Genomic DNA, 27,005 nt, shown 5'->3' with positions numbered 1-27,005 from the left:
ATATAGAGCAAAAGCCCCCACTACCACGTCTTTTTGCGAAGACTTCTTTTTTTTTTCAATTCATTTCATGTCTTCCGTTAAATATTCGACGTATTTATTATATTAGTCACGTAATTTTGATTAACAGTTGGAAATTACTTTAATTTACTTTAATTTACTTTAACGTATTATTCAGGGAACTCCATTTAAAGTATCTCGAGCGATTCGTTCCAATTGCCTTATTTTATTATTTCATTGGAAATCATATAAAGACTTTTTTTATTTAATATAGCCATTTGCGCAAGTATTTTACGGTTTAGAATTAGTTTAAAATAGTAATAGCCTTCTAGGCTATGTTAACTTTTGTAGTTAGAATTATATTCCTAGATGGTATTTTATTAGGACTAGAAGATAGTATTGTATTAGAGCAACCACAATGATTGCAATTTGCTAGGGCATGGGTGTAAAAAAGTGATCTTCTAATGGGTCAATAAAAATTTTCATGTCCCAGCAATGTCAATATGTTGGCTTAATTTTGGTGTGGCATGGATGTGAGCATGACAAATGTCATGCCTATATCTTTGCTCTCTGGTGGGGCCCACAAAACACACTCACATTTTTACACAAAATCAATATCGGGCCCCACCTCAGAGTACACAAAAATCAAGCCAATAAATTTACACCATTATACCAATACATTTTGTTGGCTCAACCACATCAACAAAACACATTTCCCAATACAGTCACATCTGCAAAACATAAATTCTCATACATTATCCATTCCCTATCAAAAAATCACCATTGTGGTTGCTCTTAGGACTAGTAGTTTTTGGCTATAACTAGGGCTCACCATTACGCCCGCGGGCCTAGGCCCGGCATGAGCCCGGCCCCGGCCCCCGGGCCAAAGCCCGGCACTGGCCGAAAGTAGACCGGGCCTGGGCTACATTTTTAGGGCCGGGCCCGGCTCGAAGCCCGATATCTAGGGCCAATTTTGGCCGAAGCCCGAGCCCGACATTATTTATTTTTATATGTATATATATGTATATGTTTACATATATATATACATACACACATACATATATATATATACATACACAGACAGTGCACACTGTCTGTGTATTTGTATATATATACATACATATATATTATATATTATATATACATATATATATATGTATGTATGTATATATATATATTATTGCAATGTATGTGTATATATACACATAATACGTATATATCTCACCCTCTATAAAATATTGTTCAATTGTATAAAAATTAAAGCACAATTATGGCATTAATCAATTGTAAGCAGGGATGACAATTTGTCCCCGCCCCAATCCGACCCGTCCCGCGCGAATTTAATCTCCAAAACCCTAAAGGCCCTAAACTCTAAACCCCAAAACCCTAAACCCCAAAACCCTAAAGGCCCTAAACCCTAAACCCTTAACCCTAAAGACCCTAAACCCTAAATGCCCTAAACCCTAAATATATTAAATCCTAAACCCTAAACCTAAGCACTAACCCTAAAGCCATAATATGACCATCTACTCATAAATGTTGATAAAATCTTAAGACCCTAAGATTTTATAAAATAAGTATAAAATTAAACTATTTAAAACTATAGATGTGTATAATATAAAATTTAAAATCAACTCATTAAGTAAAACTAAAATTATTTAATTGTGTTAAAAATATAACAGGTGGTATGTAAAGATAATAATTTAATTAGTTGACAAGTATAACATGATAGTAGCTTTGGCTTGTTGGTTAGTTCATTACTTTCCTATCTAAAAGTCCCGAGTTCGAATCCTGTGATGAACTATTTAATTTTATAATTTTCAAAGAGGATGAATAGTGACGGGCCGTGAGAGCCCGACCCGAGCCCGAAGCCCTAGCTTTATGGGCCCGGGCCTGGGCCTCATAATCTTAGTTTGGCCCGGCCTGAGGCCCGAAGAACTAAACTGAGCCTGGGCCCAAAATAGTAGGGCCGGGCCGGCCCAATGCCGAGCGCTAGCTATAATGAGTCAATTGATTTATCATATTGGTATATATATAAAACGAGACTTGTTCTCTAAACGAGAGTTTTCTCTCAACTCAATTTTGTTCTTAATTCTTTTAAGATTAAGGTTCTCATCATTAGTGCTCTCATTGAAAGGCTCCTTTGAATGGCAACCGACGAGGAACGACTCGATTCATTGGAGAATAAGCTACAGGCTTTACGCCTGGCTCTTCAAACCAGAACTCGAGACATTCAACAATGGTTGACTCACTTTGAATAGGTGATCACTGCTAGCTGCAAGGGACGTCATCGACGTAGTAGTATCCACAACAAAACCCGTCATCACTCCCATGCCAGTTATTTTGGATCAACATCTAATTCTCAAGTTCACTCTTCGTCAAGGAAAGAAAAGTTGCATGCCGACATTGTAATTGTCGATCTTGAGATCGTGGTGATCTCAGTGAAGCATCTCAAAAAGGACACTTGGAGTAACGGCGACCTCAAGCTCTACCCGATTGTCTATCTCAATAGCTCAGAACACCAAGCTCACCAACTAAAGAATACTTACATAAAAGTGGGCTCAGAAACCATGCACGTTGAGTACCGATAAAATGGGTTGGAGGCAATACCATCAAAGTCAACCATGGTGCAAATCAAGACATTGAATGTGACAAACAAGGAATATGACTTTTTCAATTTAATTAGCTTAACTATTACTTCCCTATACAAGTCAATAACCATAACCTTTACCCTTGAGGACAAGGGTAGTCTCGAAGGGGAAGGAATGATGAAGATCACATCATGCAAACTAAAGAATCCTATGGAGAATCAAGTTTGTCAATCAAAGAGTTCATGCCGCCGTGAATTAAGGGTCAAAAAGTCAATCTAGTTGTTGGTTTAGAATTAGTTTTAAATAATAATAGCCTTCTAGGCTATGTTGGCTTTTGTAGTTAGAATTATATTCTTAGATAGTATTTTATTAGGACTAGAAGATAGTGTTGGCTATAAAGAGCCAACTGATTTATCGTATTGATATCAAAAAATATATATCAAAAAATGAGACTTGTTCTTAAAACGAGACTTTTTTCTCAACTCAATTTTGTTCTCAATTCTATTAAGATCTAAGGTTCTCATCAGCTTGATTTTGCACTTGCGCGTTTCAGATTTGTTGTGGGTGTAATTGGGCCATTCGATTTGTGTCTCATATTTGTCATCGTGCTACTTTTGTGGCCGGTAAGTGTTCGTTTTGTATGTGCACAAGTGGCGTGGTTAGAGCTTTTGTCTTCTGCGACAACAGGATATTATTTTGGTCCATTAGATGAGATAGCCCCTTTCATTTTACCATACAAAAAGCAGCAAAAAAAGCTATACAGAATGTTGCCATTGATAACCCGTGATTCATGCACCACATGAGTGGCCCTTCAGTGCATGAACCAAATTACACCTCCTGAGGCTTTTTTCTTGTGCTTTTTGTTTGAGAGTTCCTTAGTGATAGACCCCTTTCTACCTTGACCTAGCAATGGTGATGGTGAAAGAAACTTGGAGAAGATTTAGAGAGAAGAACATAAGAGGAAAACATAGAGAAGGATTATCATTTCATTCATTATCAATCTACCTTACAAAGTGTCTACACATTTCTATTTAACTAACTAACCGACTTAGATCATGACGACCAATAGTAGTGAGACACGTGGCTAATACAGACTTACTAACTATAGTAACTAAAATGCAGAATTAAGCCACTAGCTATAAGCATCTCAGAATCAAGTTCCTATCAATTAGTGTTTGGAATATCAATTTTTGAGACGATTGATTAGTGTGTTTTGTTGTGAGTTTCATCAGGCAGCTGAGGTGAAATATATGTATTCACTATCAAGATGATTATGATCATATTTATATATTGATATTTTTTCTTCACAATTGATTTGAACTTTTATGACTAGCTTCATTGGATTAGTGATGTGTTATTTTTTACGAGGAAAATTCAAATAGGGAAAATCTCAAGTCTGTGTAGCGACCAACTTTCGAACAATCCATTGTAATGAACAAATATTACAAAGAATTTACTCAACCTCACTTAACATCTTTGTACATCCTATGAAAAAAATGCTAGTTTCATTGCCAATTGCTTCGATATCTTTCTTTTGAGATCCTTGTGTTCTCTATACCTAGGGGTCGGCATCGGGCCAATTTTTTTGGGCCCTAGCCTGATCTTGAGAATCAAGCATTGGGCCGGGCTTGGCCTTCAAAATGAGGCCCGGCCCGACCCCCTAAGGCTCGGGCCCGACCCTACTTTGACTATTTAATATTTATATATGTATTATATATTATATATCAATTGCATTGTCTATATATATATAATAGACATGCAGTTGTGATATATGCATATTTTATATATGTGTATGTATATTATATAAATTGCACTATCTATATAATCTACATATACAGATAGTAGAGACAGTGCACAACTGCGCGCGTGTGCATACACACACATACATATACATATAATATATTATAATGTATGGTGCCTAGTCGGGCTGACCCGACCCCAGAAATGAAGCCTAGGCCCGCCTGAGGTATCCGGCTAGGCCTAGGGCCGTAAGCCAAATGGTGACCCTTATCTATACCCAATATGTTTTTGAAAAGATAAGATTATTAGACAACAATGAGATCATCAATAAATCATTCTCAACAACCTTAGTTGATTAACCTTTTAGAAGTTTTAGCATTTATTAATTACCAGGTGTGTAATACCCCATACTTTTAGAGTTCTTGTAGGATCGACACGTGTTGAGTATGTGTATCCATTTGAGTCGGGTACATAAGTTTGAATAGTTAAATTTATGGTTTAAAAATATTGAAAATTAATACCGAGTGATTCTGGGGTTAATTATAGGTGTCCACAGGGTCGGCCCTGCCCTTTTGGTGGCCCTAGGCAAAAAATTATTTGAAGGCCCTTTATACTTAAAACACATAAAATATAACACACGAAATTTTTGATGGCTGGAACCCAATTTTGGGAGGCTAGGCCATCACGCTTTGAATTTCATTACATAAAATTTACAATTAGTCATTACAAAAATTGAAAAAAGAAAAAAATTCTACATTTTGAAGATTACATGAAATCACATAAATATCTTAGATCTCACAACATTTTGAGAAGCAAAATCATTAATAGCAGCCTCAAAGTCACACTTATTCAACATATGTTTTTTGATGCATAAGATGGCCAATCCATTCAACCTCTCTTGTGACATAGTTGATCGCAAAAAGTTTTTCAAGAATTTTAGCTTAGAAAAGCTCCTCTCTACTGATGCAACAGTTACTGGAACAGTTAATAAAATTTTATAAGCTATAAAAACATTTGGTAAACAATCCAAAGATTCCACAAACTCAAGAACTTGAATGGTTGTCTCTGTTCCTGCAGGTAAGTAAATGATCAACACTTTCAATTCACTAATCAAGTCATCGGAGTTAATATCTGATTTGTTGCTATGTGTTAAAGCAGCTTCGAGCTTGACACAAGATTCTTTCAAACTGTTGTATTCCATCTTAACCAACTTCTTAAGATCAAATAAAAATCTCGATATACATTCAAATGCTTCCAATTGTTCAAATCTGTTCTTCAAAGACGAAATAGCAACATCAACAACAACCAAAAGATAAGAAACCCTAAATGATTCGTTAGCAGAAAATGAGGTGTGTTCCTACTCAATTTCATCAAATTAGTTTTTTTCTATGGATTAGTCTTTTTTTAGGAAATATAGGTTCAATTTCCATATCAATTGCAATCTTTTTGGCAATGTCCATAGCCAATGGGGGGCCCAAATTTGCTATAATTTTCAAAATAAGAAATCAGCACCTTCAACCTTTGTACAGCAACATCAATTTTCATATCTTCATATTGCAAAAATTGACTAACTTTTTGAATTTTCATCAAAACAGTATGTCATACAATCATTGCCAACAAAAACTTAAAATTTTCAAGTTCATATGTAGCTAAACTTTCAATTTCACTGCTTACTTTAGGATCTTCACTGATTCTTCACAATTCAAACAAAGCATCTCTTATGTCAATAGTTTGAGAAATTATTGATGTAACACTATCAATATGACTTTCTCACCTAGTAGATGACAGAGATTTCGAACTCAACTTATGCACAAAATCTTGGAAAATTTTCCATCTCTTTGTGGAGCCAGCAATAAAAGTATACAATCGTTGCACCACTCCAAAAAAACTATTAACTTTAACACATGAATTAGCCATATCACAAATTGTTAAATTAAGAGAATGACAAGCACATGGCATGAAATAGGCTCTAGGATTTATTTCAAGCAATCTCTTTTGAACACCTTGGTGTTTTCCTTTCATATTAGACCCATTAGCATATCCTTGCCCCCTCATATTATCAAAGTCAAGTTGTAGACACTTTAACACTTCAATCCACTCATTAAAAATACTCAAACCAGATGTATCATCTACTTGCAAAAACTATATAAAATACTCTTCACCTTTTATTGGTCTCTTTGACACATTTACACATCGAATAATCAAACTCATTTGCTCTTGGTGACTTGCATCAGGGGTACAATCAAACATCACAGAAAAATATTTTACATCTTTAATTATCTGTACTATAGAGCTTTGAACCTTAGAACCTAACAAATGAATCAACTCATTCTGAATTTTATGACTAAGATAGTGATAATGATTCTCCTTATTCAAAATGCATCTAAAATGCTCTTGCATAACAAAGTCAAATTCAACAATCAATTCAAGTATTCCTAAAAAAATACCATTATTATCTTGGTAAATTTTCTCATTTCTCCGCGAAACGTCAAGCCACGAGAAGCAAGACATTTAACAACAGAAACGATTCTTATTAAAACCTATTTCCAGTGTTCTTTCTCTTTTTAAAGTTGCCCTTGTAACTCTATCAATTATTTCATTCTTCTTCAACCTATTTTACAAATTAAGCCAAGTCCACATGTTATTGAGATGTTTGAAACTATTTTCATGTTCTCCAAGTCTATCAGCTAAATGTTTCCGGTTATAAAACTCCTCATTTGCTAGTAAAATTTTGTTGTGCATTGATTTAAACAACTTACAGCAAAAACAATACACTTTGTTCACCTCCTTCGAGTACACTAGCCATTTTCTATCTTGATACTCTTCATTTGCCAATTTTCTAGTATAATGAGAATTAGAAAAATGTCTTCCCAACCCATTCAGAGGGTACTCTAAGTTGTTTTCTCTTGTAGGACCCTTTTCTACCAAAAGATCCTTTGTTTTGTTATCAATTTCTCCCCAAGTTCTTGGATCATACATATCCACATTTTTTCTTGCTTCATTATTGGTCTGTAACTGTTCATCAGTTGCATTTTCATTCTCTAACATAACAGTGTTGGCTTCTGTTTCATTTTCAACCAAATCACATACATCTTCATTCATTGCTCCTTCTAATTCACCGACTACATCATCATCCATTGACTCTTCAATTGAAGAATTACCTTTGAAAAACTTATCAAGTGCTCCTCTTTGTGATTGAATCAATTGTTCTACCTTTTTTCTTTTATTTCTTTTTTGACTACCCGATTGATGTTTCCTAGCAAACATATGCAATTATTCAGAACATAAATTCATATGCAATAAATTGACCTTACAAAAAAAAGAAAATAAACATATGCAATAAATTAATAAGTGATAATCTCTAGTTCTCTACCTACCTCATCACTAGAACTCAGAATGAACTTGTGTGAGTTTTTCAAGAAGTAAGCTAGAGAAAATGGCTCTGTGAGCATCCCACCATTATTTCTCTGTGAACATCCCATCCAATTATTCAACCACATATTTCAGTATATGCCTATAAAAAAAAAGTGAACGAAATAATGAAAAAGACTTACTTGAGAATTGAGATGAGAGCCATGGCTGCTCTAGTGCTCTCTGCGATAGTGAAGAGAACAAAATCTTAGGGCCAAATCTGAGCAACAAAATGTTAGCAATTGGACTTTGTTTCAGTATACACTTATATTATAAAAAAAAATAGGGGCCTCGAGCGGTCGCCCTGGCCGGCCCTGGGTGTCTAGGAAGTTTTAAGTGAATTTTTTTTAACATAGGTGTAATTGTCTGGACAACAATGTTCATCCATCCGGACAGATATGGAAGAAAGTGAGATAGAATGGCATAGGTGACATTCTGTCTAGATGGCTTGTCCAGCCATCTGGACAACTAGTAAAAACATGCACGCATGAATTGGATTAAAACATCCCTTTATGTAATTTCCTTCAAATGTCCCAACCCAAACAACTCCAAACCCCATTTTTCTCTTAAAATCCCTCATCTCCATCATTCAAGATCATCCATCAAGGTAAGATTCTTCTAACTTGAGTTGTTTCCAAGTTTGAAAGATTGTCAACTTTCTACCAACCTCTCACTATTAGTTGGGGGTCCATGTGTTTTAACTAAAAAATGACTCCTTCCATTTTAAATCGCACAAAAATCGTGATTTCGACTTTTTGCTTTTCTTTTTTCATCCACAACAAATCAATAACATAACAATGACTTTCATCATTTTTAAAAATAGAGAAATTTCTCCGTTCTCAAAAAAATGAAATTTCACTGTTATTTTTCTATTACTTTTTGTCAGGATCTTTAATGTTTGTCCATCATATATCAATTTCATAGGATTATATTATTCTCTACAATACTCCCACTATAGTGACGCTTGATGTAGAAGATGGTATAAAAGTATTTTAGAGTTACGTTTTATAGAATAAATTTTTTTCAAATAAATTTGAAGAATTTATTGGAATATTCAAAATGGAAGTGGACTTAATGAGTTAATGGTATAAAATATTTTAGCTAGGAACCTTTTTGTAGATCACTCGTTAATATACATGCTAATTAATTATTATCACATTGTTGTCAATATATACTTAATGACAATAGTTTTGGCTCCCTCCAAAAAAAAAAGGGATCCGGGGAGGAACTGTGCACCATTTTGGTGTATCAAAAATTTTAGAAATTTTTTAAAGGTTCTAAATGTATAGTATTTAGTATGATGAATATAACACAATATATTTTTTGTTTGAAACAAATAATCAAATTCATCGCAATGCAAACATCAAATGTTTGAGTTTATATCCAATAATTTAGACTTTTCATGACCGATCGCGATGAATTGTAATTAGATTCGTTATATTGAATACTTCCCATTTATGATTTTTCAAAACTTTTCCAATACCTGTACAAATTGCACAAGTCCTCCCCCAATTGCCCCCGAAACTACTTCTCTTCTCTGATTTTGGCTTCCCCTGTCTAGTGCTCAGTTTTTGTATGACTGGGTATTGCAACATTTTTATTAAGCTGTACCAAAATACTCCACATCTTCACATAATACATTGACACATACAACAAAGAATTGAAAGAATAAAACACATCTTCCTTTCTAGGGTTAGTAGTGTTTGGGCCTGATTTCAATGCCCTCAACAATGAGTCCACCTTTAAAATGGTGCCCTTTCACTTCCATCAAACTCATCTCCACCTCCTTATCATCGTCCCCACAAAAAAACTCTCCCAACTCAATCTCCAACCATCCATCATTTCTTTCACTTGGGACTCTTCCTTCTCCTTCACAAACTCTGGACTTCAACATTTGGATCCGATTCCCGTAAAGCAGATGCTCCATTTGTTGTTTCTTGCCATCTTGAATTCTTTGAAGATACACTGTGTTTCTATGTACTTGATCATTACCAACTTGGATTGATATCTCTGATGGTATTAGATTGAGACCATAACCACGATCCGAGATCTTGAATATGAGGTATGCACCATATTTTGTGTTAGGGGAGAGCTTACGAGTTGAGATTTTGGCTTTGATTTCTAACCAACTCATTCTTATAATTACAGCCACTTCTGCAAACCTGCATGCATGGAAGATAATTGATTAATCAACTTTGTTTTATTTATCTTAATATATTGTTAACCCTAAAAGAGAAATTGTCACTTTACCCTGTTGAGTATGACGGATTTGGCTTTGAAAAAGACAATTAAGAAGACTAATTTAAATCCTGTAATATTCAACACGGTTACTGTCGGATCCGTTATAATATAAATTAATTAGTTACCGTCATATTCCCAGTGATTAAATAGAACAAAAGGGTAACAATTTTCTAGTATCAAATTGAAGTTCCTGCTGACATTTACTTCCTAATTAAAGGAATTAATATTGGGTTGCGTTAGAAAATCCATCCCAAACAATACAAATCAATATTGTTCCCTTTGGGCCAAAAACTGATACGACTTTATTTTTCTTAGACCGTTGCTATTGGTTTTTATGCCCAAAAAAAGCGTTGGTTGTGTGAGAATGATTGTACCGTTACTTGTATGCTATTCGGTTGGATTAAGTCAATATTATGTGGGGTAAAATCGTAACAGGGTCATATATAATTATAAACATAGGATTCTAGATAAGTCATGGAGTTAAGGTGACCTTGATTCAGGCATGGCTACCCAGCTCCAATACATGGGTTCACTGCTCCAAGTTATTGAAAGATCTCTTGCAGAGAGTGTGTATGATATCTTGCCACTTGATTTGTCTAACTTGAAGCTCTGCATTTAATCATAAAAAGAGGAACATAAATATGAGCAATGAGAAAACCAAGGTTGAAGAAGAAACATGTTATTACATAGCCATTGATTGTTTAATTACTTTTACCTTTTTGCCACCATCTATGAGAAGAGAGTTGGAGAGGCAGAGGAAAAGGTCTTTCTTTGAAGAGTACTTCAATGGAGTTGTGGACTGTGAAAGAATGGTCTGATAATCAGATGGCAAGAACCTCTCCCAGACAACATCGGACTCACATGCTGATCGAAACGTTGTCGAAACCAACGACCATCTGCAGACATCCGATGGAGACGTAAGAAAAAGACATGCAGCAACACAGTCCTCTGGCAATGCTAGTACTAGAGCTTCTTCCATTTGTGTGTAGAATAAGACTCAGTCTTGTATATTTGTATCTATTTCAGTACTTCTATGTCTATATATATATGTCAGGAGTGAGAGAGGCTTGACATTCAAATTCATTGAAGATTGACCTGTATTTGCATGGGAAGGTTCCTCAATTGGCACATGGAACTCAACTGTAATATTGAAACAAATTAATTAATTAAAAATAATGTTTGAATACAAGATATCTATCAACTTGTTCGTGGATAATATGTTAATTTCTTTAAGTTATGTTGTTATTTTTTTTCTCGTTATTTATGTCCAAAATCATCATCAATTGAACCCATAAAGAAATGTGAACTCATGCTTCTCAATGTTCTAACTGGGTTCCAATAACTATTGTTTAAAACTTGACTATCATTCTAAGTTATTGTTCACTTTCTCAAGTCCAATTCAAGCCCAACTCATCACAGAACTTTCAGAATCCAGTGCCTTCCAAGATTCAGACTTTAAAATGTGTCCTACTAAGTTAAGAAAACCTATAAACTTATAATCCATCTTTTAGTTCTTCATTTCAGCGATGCGATTTATATTTTTTATTATTATGATTATTATTTTGTGATTTGTCCATTTCAGGGATGCAAGTAGATTATTAATTGCATCATCAATGTACAAACCATATGATGATGTAGATATGCCTCAAACTAGAATATCTTTTTGAAGTAAAAAAAGTTCATAAATTATTGCATATTAATCTTTTTTTCAATTTTCAAAGTCATACCCGTGTATAATAGGGGATTTTTGACTTTAGAGACTTGACTTGGCAAATTTTTGTGTACCATGAAGGATGAAACTAATGCACCTACCTCAAGGTCCCACTTTAAGACACTATCATAATAAACAGCTATATCCCACTCACATTCAGCATGATACATGATACATTCCTTCAACTTCAATATTGAGATTTAGACATAAGAGTACCCACTACTTAATTCTAATAAATATTGTATTTTAATTTTAAGTTTTTAAAATGAATATATAAATTGATTTTCTCATAAATTCATGTTGTCAATTCTAAACGTTTGACAGAAAAACTCGGAAAATAATGATATGATGAAAAACTAACTATTTTCCCCAAGGAAAATCACAAATTTTCTACAAGTTTGATTTTCTTTAAGCAAACGAGCATAATTTTACACAAAAATAGTTTCTATTTTAAGCTTAATCAAGAAAACAAAAAGGGCGTCTAAAAAAAACCCAATTGTATTGGCGAGTTGTGCAAGTTGGCCACTTTGTGTCTCTAGCTAGCAGTCTAGTTTGGCAGTCGTTATTTTGACCATTGCCCTTAAGATGGTCTTCTCAACCTCAATATTTGTGAGAGAAGGTTGTTAGATTTTATGAAGACTCCATTAGTCAATAACAATTGATCTAATTCATCCAGCTACCATCCTTACAATGCTTTTTTTAGGTGGATTATATTGATTAGGGGTGCATATGGACCGGGTTTGGAGAGAAATCTCATCCGACCCACATATGTTCGGGTAAAGATTCTTTCAATCTTTTATCAACCTCATTTTAGGTTGGGTTGGATCGGGTTAAAACAATATGGGTTGAGTTGGGTATGTGGGTTGGGTTGAGTTTTAAATGGGTTTTACGCATAATATTATTGATGGTCAATAATTTTGTGTCTGTGCAATGTGCATTGAACATTGTGACCTAAATCTGCGCATAACTTGTGACCTAAATCTGCGCAAAACTGGGGCCAAAAAATAGTACTAAAAATGGATTCCTTCAACCCTTTACCAACCTCATTTTAAGTTGGGTTGGATCGGGTTAAAATAATATGGGTTGAGTCGGGTATGCGGGTTGGGTCAAGTTTCTATTTCTCTGTTTCACCTCAAATTTCTCTCAAAATCCATACCAAATTTCATTTCTTTTCCACAATTCTCTTGCGATTAATCCACAACTCTCAACACCCACTACTCACGTTTGATTGTGGAATGCTACTCCCTGGAAGGGTAAAGTTGTGTGAAATCTTTCGTATTGAGATAATTCAGAGATCTACTATCCATACAAGACAACAATATTGTCTAATTTAGTTATCCAATTTAAGATACGTGGGCCCACACAACTTTATTCATTTCAAGCTCAACCCACTTGTTAAGGGATGTGCTTGGGTCTATAAACCATGTATGGTTGAGTCTTCCAAATGATGTGGGACTAATTCTTTAACATGAAGGGTGATGTTTTGGATTTTTAGCATAGTTCGATAAGGCGACAGAGCTTGACCTCGTCAGAAGGCTTGTAGTAGAAACAATTGTTGATTTGAGCCTCATACAGCCTAATCGATTATTTTTTATTACAAACCATGTGTTCTCTCCTGTATACGAGAAGATTATGTAGATACAAGTAACTTGGTTTTCTCTAATCAGTTTTGAAGATAAAAATACCACTCCTCCACGTTTTAACGCACGGATTGTCACTACTGATACAACGGAGAAAAACCTCAAAAGAGAAGACAGTACTGAATTGTAAATATTACAGCCATGAGCTTACATATAATTTTGCAGTGGAAACCTGCGATGTCATTTAACAAGACAAAAATCCACAACTCCGATATGATCAGAAAATTTGTCAATGGTCTAAAGGCTCTACGGCCGTCCTAAAGAGAAGGACGTAGACCTTGTCAATTGAAAAATACAAGAAGCCTCCTATGGAATGTGTGACATATGAACCAAAGCTTGTTCCGACAATGCAGTGCCAGGCCGGACCATATAATGAGTCAAATTCCTGTCGAGACCGAGAAAAGTTCAGTTCAAAGCTTTCTGTTTGTGTAACATAAAAACAACAAACAATTGAAGAATAATGGTAATATGAAAAATCAACCATCTTAACCATCTAATCTGCAACAAGTACAGCAAAAACAGGCAGCAGTTTGTTAAATTGAGTTACATATGCAGTAAAAATTAAAAGCTGAGATCCAAAGACGATCATTCTAGAATGTTGACTGACTTCAATTGAGTTGCAAGGACGGTAGATGTTCAATGGTGGCACTATGGAATAAAACAGGGAAGAACCAAGGTTAACAAATTTTAAAAATGAAAAAAAGGATTGATGGTTTTAATTCCTCAATTAGCCAACTAGTCAAGGATCCATTACAAATGGAACTTGCTGTAAATTCAGCCTGCTAAGCTCCAAGATTGCTGAGATGCCCAAGAAACCTGTTCCTATATCAAACTCATTGAAGTAGACAGGTATGAGGCAAGTAGATTCGTAGAAACTCTAACTTTCATCTGTAAGATACAGAATCTTGTATTATAATGTTTATCATGCTATGTATGCTGAGATGGAGAAATGTATCGTTCAACATTCACTACTACTCCAATCGAAATGAAGACAAAAATTATATGAATCTCTCTACAAGGGGTATTTGATTCAAGTAGATTCACAAGTCCGGAGAGAAGGAGAATGACAACAAATTGTCTAGCCTTAACCATATGTCAGATAAACTGAAAAATATTTTCAACCACACAAATACAAGTGGAGAAGTTATAAGAATAGAAAACATTGCTTGCTCGAAGACATAGCCAAAGTCAACCCCAAAAAGTTTCTAGACAGCACAAATGCACAAGGGAAAAACTTTTCATTTACTGCAAAATTGCACAACAGATCTTGTAAATTTCAGGAAGAGAAGGACACTCAAACTGGTTCTGCTCTGAAGTGTCCTTATCCCAATTCTCTCTAACTTTAGAGATTTATATTTTCCACCTAAAGCAATACACTTAATGAAAAAGCAGATTTCCGGCAATTATAAAATATTGTTTTTGAAAAAAAAAAAACACATTAAACCCTACCATAAAAAATCACACACATATTCTCTAACCCCAATGAAAACTGAGAGGACATTTTAGTTAAAGCGATGATAAGCCAAGAGAGGCTCCAAACTAAGATCCTTATGTGGGAAAGGTTTCAGTAGTCAAAGCCAATGAGAAGTGGGATGGAACAACATTTTGGCTTTCTGAATCATCAACTCTGATTATCACTGATAGCACCATATATATACTATCTGAACTCAAGATCAACCGACATACAAAAAGTGGATGATGTAATTCCAAAACTAAAACTAAGGAAACAATTCACAGACAAGATGCTATATTCCCTTTTACTTTGACATGAATTTACTCGATACAATAAAAGACAAGAAAATACTTCAAAAAAAAAAGAACAAGGTATTTTGAGCTCCACCATGGCATTGATTTCTATTGGTAGTCATGATCACAGAAACGGTGATGTGATTGAATTGTACGTGAAAGAGAAGTAAAGGACGTAACAATTAAGCTATTACATGATTTGAGAACACAAAAGAAAACAATTGGTGGGATTAAATTCCCACCTGATCCAACCAACTTGTTTGTTGTTAACATTTACGCCACTGCTTCTCAGATGATTCATGGACTTTCTAGTCTTTGTTTTCTATTTTGACTTGATTCTAACTGCCATGCCAAGGAAAAAAAATCATAAAGAAGCTGCAAAGCAGACTTAAATGATAGTACAGCAGGCAGGGAGTTCAATGGAATGAAAGGCGGGTCTTAAAACTGCATATTCAGTACACTTTTTGGACACATGATCTCCTGTCATGATAGGGATGGGAACTTGGAAGGGATCATACTCCATATGCCGCCAAAAACGACTCTCCAGCATCCACGGCTTCTGAAGATAATCAGATTGATTCTGCTGACTGCTGCTACTAGAAAATTTCTGGTTGTGGATAATTCAGGGTCTTATCTTGCGGTCTTGCCTGATTTCTAATAGACAGGAACTAACGATGCTTCTCGTTTGGTCTTGGTTTCATAACCATATATGATCGCGCCTCCTTCCGTGAGTTGCTGAGCTGTTAGCGCTCCCCTAAATCCTTATAAAGGATCTGACAATTGTGTTTCTATTTTCTTTTTTAGTTTTTACTTTAACACCACATCACACTCAAACAATGCCCAGACTGAGATGCAATCATAAACATCCTTTCAGGTCTCACTCTTTACTACTAACACTACACTCTACGCTAAAGCTCAGTAATCAAACTTGTATTAATTACTAGTTTTCCCTATAGATACAAAGAAAATAAATGTTTCATTTTGGCATTGTTGGGGATCTAATCGCCTGCATTTGGCATGACATGGCACAAAGAGGTTTACAAATAAGCCAAAACCCAGAAACATAAAACTGAAAGAGTGGTCAGGGAGGTGCAGGTGGGAGAATTACAAGGCATTTTAGAAATTTGGAAAATACCCAGAACTGATAAACACTCGGATTAACAACCCATAGAAACAGAAAACAAGCACAATTTCTCTAAAGCAAGACTAGTAAATAAAGTTGCTTGATTACCTTCTTGAGAGCAAGAGCTAGACGTTTGCTGTCAAGCTTTCCTGGCATGGAATCAATTAACTCACGGGCGCAACGAAATGCTCTGCTCTGCAGTGGAATCGGCATATCAGAAGCTCTGACGCGAACATTGAGGCTCTCTTTCTGCTGCTGCTGTTCTTCGGCCTTTTTCTTCTGTATCAAACTGCTCAAGAACTTGCTCCTCCTCTCCAGCTCCTCCTCTGCTCCCTCCATCCGCTCTCTACGTTCACTCGCGCATCGCCCTAAAAAATGCAATCCCTTCTCCTCCCCTCAAACAGCTTTCTGTATAGGAAAATCAAAATTGGTAATACCAGTAGACAATTATCAAACTGCCCACCATATGTTCGACATAAGTCGCGAGAGAGATCGAAAAGAAGGAAACAAAGAGGAACTACTACAGCAAGGTGGAGAGAGAGAAAGGAACAAACAAAGGTCTCGATTGGAATGTTAATGTAAAATGGGGTTTGGTTTTTCTTTATCTTTCACGAGCTTTTCGTCTCTTTTGATGCCCTTGTTGGGCATCAACGAGGTCGTTGGGTCAAGTGTACAGGAGACCAGCTCTAGCCACAACCACAGACTGATATAAAGGAGAGACGAGAAAAGTCCAGGGAGAAAAGTAAAGAGAGTGAAAAGCAAGAAAAGTTTGGGGCCCAAAGCAAACGCCCTGATGAGTGACGGGTCCAAATGATGGTGGCCCACAAAACTGAGTTTCTGCCGGAAATTGCGCAAAAGGAAACCATGTCTGAAAGATGGAAGTGATGTTGTGAGACGATACAAGGACATTCATGTATATATAGGTGCATTTGGTAGAGCGGTTAGATTGATTTTCAATATTAGAAGAAAAGTTCTGGAAAAAAAGTTAAGCTTAAACTATATAATATGGGATGAGGTGTTTGACGAACTAAAAGCTAAGGTCGGGACTGGGTCGAGTCGTTTGATTATCGGCTAATAATGCAACTGACCCGATCAATCGACTTTGTCCAAATGTGAAAACTATTAGGCCAAATGTCACTAACACCCCCTGTGGTTAGGGTCATTTCTATGTATACCCCTTGTTTTGAATTTGCAAGAATTAGACCCCTGTGCTTTCATTTCGTGTCATACTGGGTCCTTCCATCCATTTGATTGTTAAGACTAACGAACACCAAAACAGTGTCGTTTTGAATTTTTTTTTAAAAAAGGGCAAAATGACGTCGTTTTGCCCTGTGGAAGACAAAAACCCTGACCCCCTTTTCCCCTTCTCGCGATTGTCAAAGTTAACCTAATTTTGTCTCTCAAATCCTCCACAAAGGAGCACTTCCAGCGATAGGATTGTGAAAACCTTCGTTGCAGAGTGAAATACCAGGTACGATCATCTTTGGTTTATATTTATCTTTGGCATTGTCGGTATGACAATAAACATTCAAATCTTATGAATGTAATACCCCCTGTGATACCCCCTGTGGTTTCATTTTTATTGTTTGTTCAAACTGTATGTTCTATGTTGGATTGGATGTGTGTTAAGTGCATAGATGGTTTCTGTAAACTGTAGATGGAGAATGATCCAAATGTCACGGATGAGAGTGCAGAGAGTGATCCAGATTTCACGGGTGAGAGTGCAGATGACAGTTCTAAATTTGAGGATGGTTCAGAGGAAGATTGGTCTGATTTGTTTATGGATGAGGCTAATGAGGGTGCAAATAACATAACTCAGCGGAATGAGAATGATGACTGGATGAGGGAATTCAATGTGGGAAGTGTTGATGGGAATGAGTCTGAATATGCAGACTCTGACCATCTGGTCACTCCATATAATTTAGATGAGGAAGCCCCAAAAAGGCGCAAGTATCCTGAGTTCAATGCCAATGTGGATCTTTAGGGAGATATCACATTGGTGGTTGGACAGATTTTTGCAGATCATGTGCTGTTCAGAAAGGCATTGAAAGAATATTCAATTCAACATGGTTTTGATTATATTTTCATGAAGAATGATAAATGGAGGGTAACAACATTATGCGCTAGGCATTATGGGTGGAGGATTCATGCATCACCAACTCAAGATAAAGCTGCCTTCCAAATCAAGAGTTTTATATCAATACACAACTGTGGTAAGCGTAGTGTTATCACTAGGGTTGATTCTAAGTGGTTGGCACATAAATATCTGGACCATTTGAGGGATACACCTGATTGGGATGTGGATCATGTGGTTGCATTTAAGAAGCAAGTTCATAGAGACCACAATGTTGATGTTTCTAAGGGACGGTGTTATAAGGCAAAGCGAATTGCCTATAATATTCTACAAGGCACACATGATGAACAATATAGACAACTATGGGATTATTGTGCTGCTGTGATGAAATGCAATTCAGGATCAACATTGTTATTGTCATGCCCTAACTCTATTTTTGAGAATTTGTACGAGTGCTTGGAAGCATACAAGAAGGGTTTCAAGGCAGGATGCAGACCTGTGATTTGTTTGGATGGCTGCCATCTAAAAACAAAGTATGGGGGCATATATTAGCTATAGTGGGGAAAGATGTCAATGACAATATGTACCCAATTGCTTATGATGTGGTTCAGAGTGAGTGTAGAGCCTCCTGGACATGGTTCCTAACTCTCCTACAAGATGATATTGGTAGTGCACATGATAATGGTTGGATATTCATGTCTGATAGACAAAAGGTAACAACTTCTCTACTTTAATTTGCTTCCTTACATCTTATATGTAATTTTTACCTATTATTGGCCGATGGTCTTTGCCTGAATGTGTGTGTATGAATTGTCAGGGGTTGGATAAGACTTTTGCTCAAGAATTCCCTGGTGTACATCACAGTTATTGTGTGAGGCACATGTATGCCAATTTCAAAAAGAGATAGAATTTGAAGACATTGAAGGATTATTTCTTTGCTGTTGCTAGTGCAACAACCCAAATAAGATTCAACTATTGGATGGACGAAATCAAGAAGATTGACATCCAAGCATTCCATTGGATAAACCAACATGATCCAATTCTAGGGTCCAAGCATACTTTTAATCCTAATGTGAAGTGTCACATCATAGTGAATAACATTGTTGAAACCTTCAATAGCTGGATCCTGGAAGCTTGGGACAAGCCCATTTTGACCGTGATGGAGATCATAAGAAGGAAGCTAATGAAAAGGTTCCAGACTAAGAGAGATGGAATGAGTGCAAGCCAAATTCAGATATGTCCAGGAATCCAAAACAAGTTAGAGAAGGCCAAAAAAGATTCAAATAATTGTTGTGTTCAGTGGCCAGGTGGTACACTTTATGAGGTTGATCACTGTTATGATGGAAGGCTAGTTGTGGATGTTGGGATGAGGAGATGTGGGTGTACTAAGTGGGACTTGACTGGTATTCCATGCTCACATGCATGTGATGCAATTTTTCACAGGCAACACTATCCTGAAGACTATGTTCATGAATACTTCAAGAGATGAGCTTTTATGGTTGCATATGAGCCAATTATATATCCTGTTCCTTGTCCAACAGAGTGGGATAGCACTCAGGTTGATCCTATTCAGCCACCAGTATTTAGGCAACAACCAAGCAGGCCAAAAAAGGTAAGAAGGAGAGATGCTGATGAAGGACCAGAATCACAAGCTTATACGGTTATTAGAAGAGGTGGAAAACTTAGGTACCAATTACAAACAACTAGGTCATAATTCTAGGGGATGCAGGAGACACATGAGGGATGAACAACAGAGGAATAGAGCAACAAGTGGTACTTCAACTACAACAACAGCTATAAGGAACAATATGAGTGGATCATCCATCTCATCTCCTAGCCTGCCTATTACAGTGGACAAACTACCTGTAAGTTGGACTTTATACTCAAAGAACTTGTTAACTTACATGTTGTGTATTAAGTTGGTTAACATGTTAACTTACATGTTATAGGTTAGGAGAAGATCAGCAAGGAGCGCTTCCACATTTGTTGTATCTGTTGAATATATGTTTGAGTGATTACAACGGCATGTTTTGATTGAACTTTAATCTATTGACTGTATTGAGAAACCTAAGTGCATATGCCTACTTGATTAGTTTAGGAATTCAAGACTTATATTAAACTAGTTCAATTGTGCTTATTTGATGATTTGATTATTGAACTAACGTGGACTAATTGCAAGAAACCCTAAAAGGGTTTACATAGCATGTTTTGAGTATGATTTGTGTGTAGGGTGACCAAAACGTAAATTGGTCCTAATGTCATCCTTGACCAACATTAGTGAAGGCTTAATCAGTGTCAAACATGATTAAGAAAGTAAATTTCGTGGTCAACATAAGTCAAGTGTTGCCAAAGATGTCTTGGAGCTTAATTGGGATCAATTGAAGTAAAATTAACTTCCTAGTCAAAGTCAGAATCGACGGACGTGACGTGGCAGCTGACATGGCATTGTTGACATGGCATTGATGACATGGCAAAGAAGACAAGTTAACCATAGTTACATCTTAACTAGAAGACTTGGAGCCAAAAGAGAAGAGAAGGAAAAGTTAATTTGAAAGAAGGAGACAAGAGGTACAACAAGTCTTATGACAAGTTTTTCTCTTCACATGTGTGGGAAGCTTTATTTCAAAACCATTTCTCTTTCTCACCAAGACACTCCACATCCAATGGATCATATTCTCTCTACATCAAAATCACATTTTAATCCAATGGCCAAAGATTCAAGCTTTATTCTTATCTCTCCTACTTTACATCCTATGGCCAAAATTGAATCTTCACTTGATCCAAAGGCCATGATTTACTCCACCTAAGAGACAAACTTTTCTCAAGTCAATGGTTGTATCTTTCAAGATGCCTCTAAAGTCTATATCCATTCAAAAGCCATGATTTACTCCACCTAAAAGACAAACTTTTCTCAAGTCAATTGTTGTATCTTTCAAGGTGGCCTCCAAAGTCTATATCCATCCAAAAGCCATTATTTCTTCCTACCAAAAAAGACTTGTTGTAATCATTTTCACACTTCTCTAAGCCTTCTAACGTCTATAATGATCCAAGGGTCCATATCTTTCATATCAATCCAATGGCCCTCATTTCATGAGCTTACACTCCACAATTTTCTATATAAACTAACTCTTTGTCTATGGTGCATATACTTGGCCGAAAATTACACTCTCTCTCTCTAGTGTTCTTCATCTTCTAAGCTTTCATTCTTTCACTCATTCATTCCTTGATTACATACTTGATTTTGAAGAGAGATCATACACACTAGCCAAGTAAAGCTTTATTGTTACTCTTGAGCCTTTCTTACCAGATTCTTATCATTTCCTCAAGAGCCATTCTACTTGCTTGAGCAATCTGATTTCCAGCACCTATAAGGCTTCATTCTATATCTCCATTTCACCATTCAAGCCTTATCACAACTGATTTTCGTTGGTTGATACACTACTCAAAATTTCACATACCCTAACAACCAAAAAAATCTCAAATCTGAGTTTTGTGCTTACCATTCCCATTCCAGCTTTTCAAGAGCTTCATTTGAGCCTTAGACACTTACAAATCCAGCTACTAAAGAGCCAGCCTTTGAGCCTAAACTTATCTCATACCCGGCTATTCTTAGAGCCATTTTTGAGCTTGTATTTTGTTGATTAAGTTAGTGTGGTGAGCTACAAACCACACGGTGTGTAGAGTTTGGTGTGGTGAGCTATAAACCACACGGTGTGTAAAGTTTGGTGTTTGAGCTACAAAAACACTGGTTGTATGAGTTCCGCTTGACTCGGTTGAACAAGCTATAGTGGAGTGTTTGAAATTCCCAAGTGGGACTTGGGGAGTGGAGTAGGCTTGGGTTAAGCCGAACCACTATAAATCTCTTTGCCCTCTTTACTTTACAACAATTTCATTTTAGCATATCATATTTGCATTGCATACTTGAAATTGGACATCTAGGGTGATAGAATCAAGCTTGTGCATACATTTGTTGAATCTGATTTTGTGCTTCATTACAACTTGTTTTGATTTATGTGATTATCTTTGCATACATTTATATTCAACTTATTTAAATTGCTTCCGCTTAGGGTGAAACTCAATTGAAACAAAAAAGAGGTGACTTAGTCTAAATTTGATTAAGATCACAATTCACCCCCCTCTTGTGGTGCCATCCGATCCAACAAGTGGTATCGGAGCTTGTGTTCCCTTGCATATAGAAGTAATTTTCTTGTGCATTATTAGTGATTTATATGATGGCATCTACTAGTGGTAGACATGATCATGTGTTAGAGGGTCAATCTAGTGGTAGACCTCCATTCTTTAATGGAGAAGACTATGACCATTGGAAGATGAGAATGAAACTTTATTTCATGTCTCTTGATATTGATTTGTGGTATGTCATAGAGGATGGACCTTATGAGCCTACCATCACCACCAAGATCGGTGATGTCGAAAAAGAGATTTCAAAACCTAGGGATAAATGGGATGATAATGATAAGAAAAAGATTTCTTTGAATGCTAAAGCTATGTCTATTTTATTTAATGCATTGAATTCAATTGAAGCTAAACATATTTCTACATGCATTTCGGCTCAAGATATGTGGACTAGGTTAGAGATGAAGCATGAGGGAACTAATCAAGTAAAGGAGTCTAAGATTAACATGCTCATGCATTCATATGAATTGTTCACTATGTTTCCACATGAGTCTATTACCGATATGGATATTAGACTAACCAAAATTCTGAATTCTCTTGAATCTTTAGGGAAGACATTCTCCAATCAAGAAAAGGTGCAAAAGTACTTGAGAAGTCTTCCGGAAGCATGGGATGCCAAAGTGACTGCCATCCAAGAAGCTAAAGATCTCAAAATTTTGAAGTTGGATGAGCTTGTAGGATCACTTCTAGTATATGAGACAAACTTGAAGGCAAGAGAAGCTCAAAAAGAGGACACCAAAAAGAAGAGCATTGCCTTTGCCTCCAAGGTTGATAGTGGAGATGATTTGAGTGATGAGGAAGTAGCCTTAATGACAAGGAGGTTCAAGAGATACTTGATAAACAAGAAGAAGCAAGGTGGTAGACCTTTTGGCCACTCAAAGAGGGACAACTTCAAATCTGGCCGTGGGGATCAAAGCGACTCCAAAGGGAACCATGAAGAGCAAGACAAAGATTTGAGGTGCTTTGAGTGTGGCAAGAAGGGGCACATGAAGTATGAGTGTCCAAAGAAGAAAGATAAGAGCAAGGAGCAATCCAAGAGAGCCTTCAAAGCTACTTGGAGTGATTCGGACTCCGAAAGCTCTTCAAGTGAGGATGAGTTTGCTAGATTTTGCTTGATGACCAAAGGAAACTCATCCGATCCGGATGAGGAGGTAAATTCTTTTGATCATGATGATGATGATGTGTCTATTGATGATTTGCTTTCCTTACTTAATGACATGAATGCTAAGAATAGGAAAATGCATAAGGAAAAGAAACAATTGAAAAATGAGATTGATTGTTTAAATGCTAAGGTAGAAGAGCATGAAAAGACCATTGATGATCTAAATGCTAAATGTGATGAAAAGTGCGATATGCTTGCTGCCATGTGTGCTAATAACATGTCTAAGTGTGATCATGAACCCTTGATTGAAGATTTGCAATTTAAACTTAGTACCTTGCAAGAAGAGTATGATGATTTGAAATTGATTGCTATTGTGCCTAATGAGAACCAAGAGTCACATGATGACTCTATTGTTCAAAATGAATTAGATGCTTTGAAATTAAGATATGAGGATCTAGAGAAATCTTTCTCGAAGTTTAGTGTGGGATCTTCTAGACTTGATTCACTATTATCATGCCTTAGACAATCTTTGGACAAATCGGGTTTAGGTTATGTTGGTGATGATGTAAAATTGAAGAAATGTGATATGCATGATATTTCTACATCTTTTGTATCACGTGGCTATTTGCATTCCTTGAATGACATGAAGGAGGATTGTTTTCCTAAGAAAATGATTTTTTCACCTCCTAACTACAATGCTTTGAATGATATGCATGCTAGTACTTCAAAATCACATCCTGAGCATGTATCATTTGTCCAACCCATGGGACATAGGCCTATTCCCATTAGGGGTGTGCCAAATCAGCCTTGGAAGAAGGATATCAAATCTGGTCCCAAGAGACCCGTAGGGTTTCCTAAGAAATTAGGGCAACCCATAAGGTATTCTAGGGCTCCTAGAGTTCCACAAGGCTCTATGTATGCTAGCACTTCATTTCATTCCTCAAATGATGCATATATGCATAACTTGAATGCCAAAGTTTTTCCAAAGTTTCAATATGTGTTTGGCAAGAAAGTTAAGCAAATGTGGGTTCCAAAGGGAACCAAGATTCTTGATGCTAACCTCCTAGGACCCAAAAGAAATTGGGTACCTAAAGCGAATTGAACTAATGTAGGTGTTCTTGAAAATCAAAAGTTCTAAGGCTTCCAAATGGTACTTGGATAGTGGTTGCTCAAGACACATGACCGGGAACTCAAGTTCTTTTTCTTCTCTCAAGAAGTTCTCTAATGGTGGTCATGTGACTTTTGGTGACAACAAGAAGGGTAGGATCCTTGGTCAAGGATCCATAGGTGATGTATCATCTTTCTCTATCTCTAATGTGCAATTAGTTGATGGATTATCTTTTAACCTTCTTAGTATTTCTCAATTGTGTGATGGTGGCTTGCGCATATGTTTTGATGATTCAAAGTGTGAGTTTTTAAATGCCATGAATGAATGTGTGCTTGTAGGAAAAAGAGATGGTAATGTGTATTCTATTAATTTGAAAGACTTGAATGATTGCAAACTTAAATGCTTGATTTCCAATGTTAGTGATGTGAATATATGGCATAAAAGATTAGGATATATAGGAATTTCTACAATTGAAAAATTGGTTAGAAATAATCTTGTTAGAGGTATACCTTCTTTGAACTTTGACATGTATGATGCTTGTGAGCCATGCATTAGAGGAAAACACACTAGGGAGTCTTTCAAGTCTAAAAACTAGATTTCAACTACTAAGGTTTTAGAACTTTTGCATCTTGATTTGTTTGGTCCAAGTAGAGTTAAAAGTGTAGGTGGTAGATCCTATGCCTTTGTAATTGTTGATGATTATTCTAGATATACTTGGGTGATTTTCCTTGCACATAAACATGAGACCATTCATGAGTTTTCAAAACTAATCAAGAGGCTTCAAAATGAAAAGAACATAAGCATTAGCAAGATTAGGAGTGATCATGGAGGAGAATTTGATAATCATGCATTTATTGATCTATGTGATGAATATGGCATTAGACATGATTTCTCTTCACCTAGGACACCCCAACAAAATGGGGTGGTAGAAAGGAAAAATAGAACTTTACAAGAAATTGCTAGGACTATGCTTTGTGAACATGATTTGCCTAAGTTCTTGTGGGCCGAGGCCATTAATTGTGCATGCTATGTTACAAATAGGTTATCTATTAGAAAGAAGATAAATAAGACACCTTATGAGATTTGGAATGATAGAAAACCTAAGGTTGACTACTTTAGAGTTTTTGGTTGCAAATGTTATGTACTAAACACTAAGGATGACTTAGATAAATTTGATGCAAAATCTACTCCTTGTGTATTTGTTGGCTATGCTTTAAATTCTAGAGCTTATAGAGTTTACAATCCAAAGTCTAGGAGAATAGAAGAGTCCATTCATGTTAAATTTATTGAAACTCTTGCATTTGACCCTTTGCTTGAGAATGATGACATTGAGTTAGGTTTGGAGAAGTTGAGCTTAAAAGATGATAAAGATGACTCTCCTACACCTAAAGATGATGGACCAAGCAAAGAGGGAGGAAATGAGCACGAGGAGACACAAAATAGTGATGCACCCGTGGGCTTGGAAGAAAGTGAGGTTGCACCCGTGGCCTCCAATAGTGAAACTATAGCTCCTACATCATGGCTGCAAGTGAAGGACAAACACAAGCATCCCAAACAACTCATAATTGGCGATTTGCATCAAGGGGTAAGGACTCGTAGATCTCACTTAGCTCCTAATGATAATGATATGCATGCTAATGTGGTAGATAATGTGACTGCAAATTTAATGAATACTGCTTTAATTGTTGATGTGCATGGTTCTTATGCCTTAATTTCTCAAATAGAACCTAGAAACATTGATGATGCTTTGCTTGATGATAAATGGATTATTGCTATGCAAGATGAGTTGAATCAATTCACTAGGAATGAAGTTTGGCATTTAGTTCCAAGACCTAAAGACCAAACCATAATTGGAACTAAATGGGTGTTTAAGAACAAAATGAATGAAAATGGTGAAGTTATTAGAAACAAGGCTAGGTTGGTTGCACAAGGGTACAACCAAGAAGAAGGGATTGACTATGAAGAAACATTTGCCCCCGTAGCTAGGTTAGAAGCTATTAGGTTGCTTATGGCATTTGCATGTTTCAAAGGTTTTAAACTTTATCAAATGGATGTCAAAAGTGCATTTTTGAATGGTTTTATCAATGAGAATGTGTATGTAAAGCAACCACCCGGATTTGAAGATCCTAACTTTCCAAACCATGTTTATAAATTGACAAAAGCCTTGTATGGTTTGAAACAAGCACCTAGGGCATGGTATGATAGACTTTCCTCATTCTTAATTCAAAATGGTTTTAAAAGAGGAAGAATTGATAGCACTTTGTTCTTAAAGGAAAAAGGTCATGACATGCTTATTGTTCAAATATATGTAGATGACATTATATTTG

At 36.2% G+C, this 27,005-nt stretch overlaps 3 protein-coding genes across 3 annotated transcripts; 1 reads left to right on the top strand and 2 right to left on the bottom strand.

Annotated features, from left to right (window-relative positions):
* Nucleotides 1–9,195: 9,195 nt before the first annotated feature.
* Nucleotides 9,196–10,974, bottom strand: LOC120013631 (F-box protein PP2-B15-like). The gene is made up of 3 exons (XM_038865509.1): nt 10,696–10,974; nt 10,471–10,589; nt 9,196–9,901 (listed from the first exon to the last, which is right to left on the bottom strand). Exons 1-3 carry the CDS (start codon nt 10,957–10,959, stop codon nt 9,433–9,435), a joined length of 852 nt encoding a protein of 283 aa, XP_038721437.1. The 5' UTR covers nt 10,960–10,974; the 3' UTR covers nt 9,196–9,432.
* Nucleotides 10,975–13,409: 2,435 nt separating this feature from the next.
* Nucleotides 13,410–16,885, bottom strand: LOC120013912 (dynein light chain 1, cytoplasmic). The gene is made up of 2 exons (XM_038865894.1): nt 16,309–16,885; nt 13,410–13,716 (listed from the first exon to the last, which is right to left on the bottom strand). The coding sequence occupies exons 1-2, from the start codon at nt 16,537–16,539 to the stop codon at nt 13,561–13,563; spliced, it is 387 nt and encodes a 128-aa protein (XP_038721822.1). The 5' UTR covers nt 16,540–16,885; the 3' UTR covers nt 13,410–13,560.
* Nucleotides 16,886–17,857: 972 nt separating this feature from the next.
* LOC120012476 lies at nt 17,858–19,763 on the top strand. The gene is made up of 5 exons (XM_038863899.1): nt 17,858–18,150; nt 18,238–18,772; nt 18,886–18,987; nt 19,092–19,156; nt 19,223–19,763. Exons 1-5 carry the CDS (start codon nt 17,858–17,860, stop codon nt 19,761–19,763), a joined length of 1,536 nt encoding a protein of 511 aa, XP_038719827.1.
* Nucleotides 19,764–27,005: the final 7,242 nt, after the last annotated feature.

This window comes from Tripterygium wilfordii, chromosome 13 (genome assembly GCF_013401445.1).
Source record: "Tripterygium wilfordii isolate XIE 37 chromosome 13, ASM1340144v1, whole genome shotgun sequence".
NCBI lineage: Eukaryota > Viridiplantae > Streptophyta > Magnoliopsida > Celastrales > Celastraceae > Tripterygium > Tripterygium wilfordii.
The sequence above is the reverse complement of the archived record's forward strand: the minus strand, read 5'-3'. Positions and strand labels throughout refer to the sequence as shown.